Genomic DNA, 9,247 nt, shown 5'->3' with positions numbered 1-9,247 from the left:
GGTAACCATGTGTTAATTACCCCTAGGTTCATTTTTCACCAGAATTGTCCTTTAACTTGCTTTTGGGAAACGCAGACCAGAACAACAATGGCAGACAGGCTGAGGGTCTAAGGTGTTTTTGGAGTCCTTGAGTTGTTATGACATGCCCTGACATTTGTGCTTTTTAAACATATTAATGGCAAAGGAGTCATTACGCTCTATTTAGCACAAACAGGGCTACCATAATATGTGAGCAACATGTATTTACATGTTTGTTTTTTTGAGAATAATGTTTATGCATGGTTATTGAAAAAACTGAGTTTTTGCTTCAAAGTGATGTGAAAATCATCCTGCCTACTCGGTTCACATAAAACAATACATTGATTTAAACTTTGTAAGACACTTTTTGTTTTGTTATTGTATAATATCCAAGGAAAACATTTCTAGTAATTGTGCAGTTAATTCTCATACTGTATTTTAAGAAAGTTTTGGAATAGCCTATTTATTCTCTCCCCAAATATGTCACTAATAAAACACAATAATAAATAATTTAATGAGAAGGCTTATATTGACCTATTAAGATTTTGTTTACATCTACCTTGTAAATATATTTTTTTGCTATTTTATTAAATAGTTTTCACATGTAAATCAACAACAATTACAATTTTAACAATATTTCAAGTATAATCTTTCTTTGTAAAAAGTATACATTTTATCATACTTATTTCAAAGTTAAGGATTCATTAGTTTGAATTGAAACAAACACTATAATAACATCTTAGTTGATAATTCAATATATCGACTTTATTTTTGACAAAACATCCCATAACTATATATTTAACACATGAGCAGAAAAATCTCTTTCTTTGCATTACTCTTTCTGTCAACATACCATGGTTTGAGGCGTCACAATAGTAAACGGGTAAGAAAGATCATGTGACAGCAAAAAAGGTAAGTTCAGTCTTAAAGGGATAGTTCACCCAAAAATGATTTACTCACCCTGAAGCCATCCTAGGTGTGAATGACATTCTTCTTTCAGACGAATTCAATCAAAGTTATATAAAAAAAATTCCTGGCTATTCCAAGCTGTATAATGGGAGTGAGTAGCTGTGTCCCAATGTGAAGGCTGCATCCTTCGAAGGACGCAAACTTTAAGGATGCAGCCTATGCGTCCTTCGAAGGACGCATCATGTAGCCTTTGTAGGATTTCCTAATTGCGCAACCAGGTGTTCCCGATTACCGCTCCTGGCGCCAAGCAACGGTGCAAGAGGACAGCTGCCAACCTGATAATTCATTTGATGTAATTGAGTAAACAGCTATGGAGCCAGAATTGGCTATTGTCATTTTTATGTTTTATATTTTACTGGAGGACATGGTGAGGATGTTTCAGCCCCGGCGCTGCCGGATCATGTATTTTCGGCTTAGCCAAGGCCATGGCCAGCTAAATTAAGCTGGTTTACTGCGTCCCAATTCAGAGGCTGCGTCCTGAACTGGCAGATTACACTTTAAACTGTTCAAGTATTGGGTGTTAACTTACGTAAATATTGTAATGATATATGAAAATAAAATAAAACTTACATAGGCCTATATATATATATATATATATATATATATATATATATATATATATAAAATGTAAGGTTCAAATGTCCACTTATATCTTACCTTGATGCGATTTTGTAGGCTAGTGTATTCTTTTTATTATGTACACAAATGGACCATGGTGAACATACAGGTTTTCAACCCTGTTTGAATATAAAACCGAATATTGAATATTACTCCCGCTCGTCATCGGCAGCTGTCACAGTTGCCAGGCGACAATAATAATTCCTCCGTAGGCTAGACCGGTCCGAGTGCTTCAGATGCACCCTTTCATATGGGACGCAGCTGTAGTTTTTCCCCAATGTGGTTTTAGTAGTTATTAAAATGACTTTTTTCAGAAATATACTTTTCTGAAAAAAATCTCAGTGACATGGCAGCCGTCGATTGAGTCAGCCCTGCAAACCTGTTGGTAGACAACTTAGTGGATAGTGGAAATATGCACTCAAACACTCTGGAGACCATGATGATGTCCCACCAGCAGGAGGCCTTACCAGGGTCTCTATTGTGGAGCCCATCCCGGTCCAGCAGCACCACCAGGGTCTCCCCTGCTCAGCTCAATAAAAGTCTACATCATTTTTTCTTATTTTATGTACTGTAAATTTAAATGTTTGTTGATTTTGATGTGTTTAACGTATGTTGTAAATAGTTGGAAAAAGTACTTTAACATAGCCAATAGAACAAATGATTTTCATTTAACAATTTTATAAAAAAATAAAAATAAAGTATAGAAGAATTTGTTTCGTGTAGAAATTATGACCGTCATTACAAAAATAAACAATGTCCAGAACAATTCATTCTCTTTTATTTACACATTTAAAGTTGCTTAAAAATAAATAATGTACAGAATTTATCTTTCCTTTTAAAAAAAATAAGTGAAAAAAAGTTAAACAAGAATATATATAACACATATAAATTTTTCAATCATTCTCTCAAGAAGAGAAAACAGCCTGTCCATCCTCTCCCTACTCTCCTCGCCTCTGCCTCTCTCTGTAGTTGCATGTCTTCTCTGTCTCACCGCCTTTGTGCTGCTGCTGCTGGTGCTGGTGCTGCGGGTGCTGCCCCTGGCTCCTCCTCACCGTGGGCACCCACTGCTGAACTGGGCTCTGGTGTGTCCTCAGGGACTGAGGCAATGAGGACGGGGGGTTTGTGCAATGCCTCTGTCCCAACACCTCATCCATGAGGACAAACCAGGGCCAAGTTTCAGCAGTGGGTTTCCCACTCACACCCTCACATGTCCCAGGACACTTGCAATCCTAAAGCAGAGCAAATGAACCATGGCTTGTTAACAACAACAGCACAATACATTTCAGCAAAGACGTGTGTATAAACTTTCTTACTTGGAATTTTTTTTTTTTTTCTGAATTGCTCTAAAAAAGCAGAAAAGGGTACTTAACACAGGAGTGCAGTCTTAAGTGCATTGTTAACACTGCAAAATATGACACATCAAGACATGCATACAAAATACTTAAAAAAATCATATTTCTGGAAACTCAAATTTGGTTAAAACCTTTGTAGACATAGCTTTAATGACAGCACAAAAACACATAAAAGTGAAACCCCATTGCCTTATCTAATGCTTTTCTTATTGTTGTGGGCTTTATAGGGTGAGTGATATTTCTTATAATACACAAGTGAGATAGACTAGTGCAAATATTACAAATAGGTCGTTAAACTAATATTAGCACAAGTTTTGCCTCAAACTACATGAAGCCACGCAATGGTGACGAAGGAGTTAAGATGAAGTTTATAAGAAACTTCGCTAGCTATTTGAGTAAATGAAAACATAATACTTACATTTAAATGTGAATTTGCTGTCCACCACCGAACTCTAGTCTCGGCCGCCTTTAAAATTAAATAAAAAATGCTGTCGTCACCGGCGCGCCATGACTTATGGAGTAGGATAGGCTGCTTAGGATCCTTTTATGTATCCTTCCTTTCACAGGGGAATGAAGGGTGCATTTGGCGTCGCTTTTGAATCAGGGTAGCCTTCGTCGTGTCACGATGACGCCACCGGCCTTCGAATACGGCCTTCGGAGGATGCAGAATTGAATTGGGACAGCCTTCATCGCGCCTCAGTGACGCAATCGGCCTTCAAATACGGCCTTCGGAGGATGCAGCCTTCACATTGGGACACAGCTAATGGGTATATTTTTTTGGAAGTCCATCAAAGTGCATCCATCCATGATAAAAGTAGGCTACTCCTCACAGCTCTGGGGGTTAATAAAGGCCTTCTGAAGTGAAGCGATGCGTTCGTGTAAGAAAAACAACCATATTTAAAACTTTATCGACCAAAATAACTAGCAGACGGCCGTACACATCGATTTACAGCAAAAGACTAACCCTTGATGCACAACATAATGATGAACGCGGTTGCCCAGCCTTGTTTGTTTGAACCACGAGAGGTGTCAAAGCTTATGCTACTCCTACATACTACGTCATACATCTTACAGTGTTACTCTTTTTAGGCCTTTATTAACCCCCGGAGACACGTGGAGCACTTTAATCATGGAGGCTCTTTGATTGACTTCCAAAAATATATACCCATTCACTCCCATTATACAGCTTTGAAGAGCCAGGACATTGTTTAATATAACTCCGATTGTATTCGTCTGAAAGAAGAATGTCATATACACCTATGATGGCTTCAGGGCGAGTAAATCATGGACTAATTAAAATTTTTGGGTGAACTATCCCTTTAATGTTTTGTATATGAATACATCAAAAGTACTGTAATACTTGTTAAAATACAAAATTACTGCATTTATGAACTCTTTTCCTTTTCCTTTTCTTTGCATACATTTTTCTGTCTGCACGCCATGGCTTCCCTTACGAAAAAGAAGTATACTTTAAGTTCATTTTATGAAGTATACTAATATCAATGTGTACTTGTAGTAAACTTGTAAGTGTACTATTTCAATACTGCTTGGGACTAAATTGGCCCACATTTATTATTATTATTATTATTGCCTTTATTGTCATTGCATATAACAACGACATTTCAGTTGCACTTCCCCTGGTGGTGACACATAAAAAAAAAAACGAATACATACGTTTAAAAAAAAACAAAAAAAACACATAGTCGTTAAAGTGCAGTGCAATCCAAATGGTCATGAGATCAGGTGCTTTATTAGCCTGGGTTTCCACATGCTGCCTTGCGCGCAGCGCGATTTTATTCACGCTGCTAGGCAGCCTGGACACCATGGACCAGATTTTCCCCTCAAAAAGGGAACCAATCACAGAACGGGGAGGGAGCAGCAAGACGATGACGACGTCTATGCGACACACCGAAGCAGTTTGCTTATATCTATGGATCCACCATGGCATCAGACGCGAAGTTACCTTTCGATGCAGCCTTAGATAGTGTTCTAAGTAGTTTAGAACGCAAGTTTATTTCGTCTTCTTCCTCGTCGAATTTCTGTCGCTCTACATACGTCATCTGGTATAATTGAAACGATTGGCTATGAGCTATGTACAGGCGCATTTGATAGACATTCGTAGCGCCCAATAAACGGCTCTCGAAAAATGAACGTGGTTCCCAGACCACGTCTCAATGAGACGAGGTCTGACGTTAGCCAGGCTAGTGCTTTATAGCATTTGGATAAAAACTATTTAAAAGTCTAGAAGTGCGACCCTTGAAAGATCTGTAACGCATTCCAGATGGCAACAGAGTGAAGAGGTTGTGACCTGGGTGGGAACAGTCCTGAATTATGTTTTTTGCCCGCTGCAGGCATCTGGTGTGATATATGTCAGTGAGTGAGGGGAGCTGTATGTGAATTATGTTTTGTGCTGATTTCCTAACTCTGTCCAGCGCCTTTTTGTCAGCAGTGGTGCAGCTACTAAACCACACCAGAATGTCGTGTGAGATGATACTTTGGACAGAACTGTTGTAAAAGGATAAAAGCAACTTCTGGGAGAGGTTAATTTTGTTAAGTGACCTGAGAAAGTACAGCCGCTGCTGAGCCTTCTTCACAAGGGCTGTAGTGTTGGTTGCCCAGGTGATGTCCTGTGAAATGTATGTCCCCAGGAATTTGAAGTCCTTAACCCTCTCCACAGTGTCTCCCTTAATGTAGACCGGGGCAAGGTCAGTCCTCTTCCTACGGAAGTCTATCACCACCTCTTTAGTCTTAGAGGTGTTGAGAGACAGGTTGTTAGTGGAGCACCAGATGAAGAGTTTTTGGATTTCATCCTTGTAGGCGGACTCATCCTTATTATGGATAAGTCCAACCACAGTGGTGTCGTCCGCAAACTTAATAAAAGTATTGCTTTCATGAGCTGGAATACAGTTGTGAGTAAATAAGATGTAGAGTAAGGGACTCAACACACAACCCTGGGGGGCCCCAGTGCTGAGTGTGAGAACAGAGGAAAGTTGGGAGCCCAGACGAACTGACTGGGAACGGTTTGTGAGGAAGTCATGGATCCATCTGCAGATGTTAGTGCTGATGCCCAGTCCGAGTAGCTTGGACACCAGTCTTCCAGGGATGATGCAATTGAATGCAGAGCTAAAATCCACAAACAACAGTCTTGCATAGGTGCCAGGATGTTCAAGGTGGGTCAGCACACAGTGCAGGGCTGTGTTGATGGCATCCGCGGTTGACCTGTTTGCTTTATAGGCAAACTGGTGCTGGTCCAGTGTGGAGGGGAGGGAAGCTTTTATGTGATTTAGCAGCAGTTTTTCAAAACACTTCATAACAGTGGAAGTGAGGGCCACTGGTCTATAGTCATTAAAGCTACTCACAGCTGATTTTTTCAGGATCGGCACAATAATGGCAGATTTGAGGCACTTGGGGATGGAACAGGTAGACAGAGAGATGTTGAAGATGGAAGTGAATACCTCAGCCAGCTGGTCGGCACAGTCCCTCAACACTCTCCCAGGGATCCCGTCGGGCCCGGCAGCCCTCCTGACCTCCTCTGCGCTCAAAGAGAATGTCAGGGCATCTGTGGGCAAGAGTGTTATTGGTGTGGCTGATGTTGACTCAGTGCTGGTCCCATTCACCTCAAAGCGCTCAAAGAAATAGTTGAGCTCCTCGGCCAAATTGCTGCTATTTGGGCTTGGGTCTTTTGAACCCTTACATTTTGTGAGGTGTTGGATTCCCTGCCAAACGCGCCGGGAATCCCCCTCATTAAAGTGCCCCTCCATCTTCCTCCTGTAGGCTGCTTTTGCTTCCTTGATGCCTGTCTTTAATTTGGATCTGGCGGTGCTGTATAATGTGCTGTATAATTTTAGTATATAAAATTATACGTTTAAGTTTACTATAAGTGTGTGAGCAATCTTCTATTACTTGTTTCAGCTTCTTCTTCTCCTGTGTTTTGATCCAGAGATTATGTACTAGAAGATGTGTCATAGCACCCCCTACCGTATAACAGTGAAAACATGGATAGCTGGAAAATTCAGTCAATGGTGGGGAAAAGTAGAATTAGAGTAAATTCCTATACACTACCAGTGGACTAGCCTACACAAAAAATCAGATACGCAGAGTTAGAAACATATCTGTTTTATATCAATATTCTAATCAATATGTTTATTTTCAATCAAAAGATTGAGTACAAGTACAGGCCAAATATACTTGGGCTTTTCTCTCAGTATAAGTCAAGTAGCCTACGCTTAAGTGTAATTTTAAGTATATTTCTGAGAAGTACATAAATTATATTTTTGAGAAGTATATAAAATGTAGACTGAAAGTATACTATCTTATTTTTAGTTTAAAAGAAGTAGGCCTATACTAATAGAACTTGAATAAACTTATTTTTCATAAGGGTTGAACTGTCACAATGGTTAATATGGTAAGAAAGATCATGTAACAACATATTTTTTTATTTTTTTTAAAGATTCACTTTTAACATTTTTAATGGAAAATCATTGTATTTTTGAACATGTTCTTCACAGTTTTTTCCCTTCCATCTGCATGCTATGGTTTGGGTCATCACAATGGTAAATGTGGTAGGAAACATGTAACCGCAATAACAGGCAAGTAATGTAACAATCTGAATGTTTTGTAGTAGCCTATATGGATAGCTACACGAAAAACCTGTATTGTGTGAAAGTGCAGCATAAATCTTTTATTCTGGAAATCACTGTAATTTGGGGTAGCCTACTTAAAGTTATTTTTCACCCAACTCTATTTTGAAGTTAGGTTTTCCCTCCTTTTTACAACTCAGCACGTCAGCAGGTCTCACGAGGACAATTTAAAATCATAACGGTCGTGAAGGCGAATATCTCTGTTTCGTTAGTTAAAATTATTTTGCAGTTAGTAGGTTTGTTTTAATACTATGTTTTAATGTCTAGTCCCTGAACACTCCATAGCTCTGTGGTAAGAAAGTCATTGAAACCCAAATTGGCCCAAAACGAAAATTTCTACCTCAGAACATGCTTCAGTTTGGTGCGGCGTTTTGACGACGTTGTTCTAAAACCATCCAGCTCTCTTTTCCCAAACTGAGAACAGCGATAATTTAATTCGTTAATTCATACTGTGTGCTGCTTGCTTGTGTCAGACTCTCTGCTAAAGGAGCTGGGAGGAGGAGACGGGGGAAGGAGGAGCGAAGCCGTTCAGTGCACTCTTCTCTAAGGCTGCCTCATCCGCCACTGAGTGATGGAGAGAGTGAGAGAGTTGGAGCTAACTGGGAGTGAGCCGGGCACTGATGTGCTCTGAGCGGCAGAGTGAGAGAACGCACATCGGGGTTGAGACACAGCGACCGAGAACAGTGTGTGTAGGCTGCATTTAACACTTACATCAGTTCAATACAAAAGAAAGAGCGTAGAAAGAAGCAAGAAAGATCCTCCACAAAGAGTAGACCGACCTTTTGTAAAAAATCAGCGCTCCTAACTTTGAAGGACTGCAGTGAGCGCGCATCATTGCCTCGGTAACCATCACATTACTGAAGAGATCCTCATCGACTCCAGCGATGCGCTCCTGGATGCTTCTGCTGATCTGCGGGCTGCTCGGGTTCGGTAAGTGAACGGAGTTTTTACAGATATTCTACGCATCATATTCACCTGTCAGCTACTTTATACGCAGCGAAAAGTGCGCTGCCTACATAATTACCGGATTTCGTTCTTGTAAAATCTTCTAATGATTTGAAATTCGACCTGTCTTGTAGGATTTTTGAGGTAGCCTATTTGTTTGTGGTGGTTAGCAGTTCCCGTCTCTTGATTTAGGTTTGTACTGACCATGTTTGCGCGCATCGTTTGTGTTACGAATATGGCAATCGCAATCGTTGCTCTTATCGGTGTAGTCTTCACTTTGCAACTTTTTTTCAGATTTCGTGTGTAGCGATCATTATAACTTGCTTTAGAAATGAAAATGATCAGTACCCCTGCCTTAAATTACCAGTGTGCGAAGTTTGGGGGGACCTCCCTAATTGAGAGTTGCACCCGTCCAGAGGGAGTCAGAACAAAAAGTCGGGGTCTTCAAAGAACGTACACTTTCTGCGAAGATACGTTTTCACACGATTTTTAAATTTGATAAGTTTACAGCTCATATTTTCACATGGTGACACATAAATGTTCGTGAACAAAAATGGCTTTTGGCTGAGCAGCTCACCATAGACTGCCGGATCGTTTTTCACTGACAAAATAATAGTGATGTAATTATTATCAAAATAACTTTTCTTAAAAACTGTAACTTAATTGTTTAATTTTTAAGTCAAAATTCTGAATTTATCCCCTCCC

At 39.9% G+C, this 9,247-nt stretch overlaps 1 protein-coding gene across 1 annotated transcript in view; it reads left to right on the top strand.

The window, feature by feature from the left end:
• Positions 1 to 8,160: 8,160 nt before the first annotated feature.
• kirrel3a (kirre like nephrin family adhesion molecule 3a) overlaps positions 8,161 to 9,247 on the top strand; it is a 130,190-nt gene continuing 129,103 nt past the window's right edge. Inside the window, exon 1 of the mRNA XM_084400447.1 lies at positions 8,161 to 8,527. Within this exon, the coding sequence (XP_084256573.1) occupies positions 8,482 to 8,527 (46 nt within the window). The 5' untranslated portion in view covers positions 8,161 to 8,481. The remainder of the gene's footprint in view (positions 8,528 to 9,247) is intronic.

This window comes from Rutilus rutilus (genome assembly GCF_951802725.1).
Source record: "Rutilus rutilus genome assembly, chromosome: 25".
NCBI classification, from domain to species: domain Eukaryota; kingdom Metazoa; phylum Chordata; class Actinopteri; order Cypriniformes; family Leuciscidae; genus Rutilus; species Rutilus rutilus.
The sequence above is the reverse complement of the archived record's forward strand: the minus strand, read 5'-3'. Positions and strand labels throughout refer to the sequence as shown.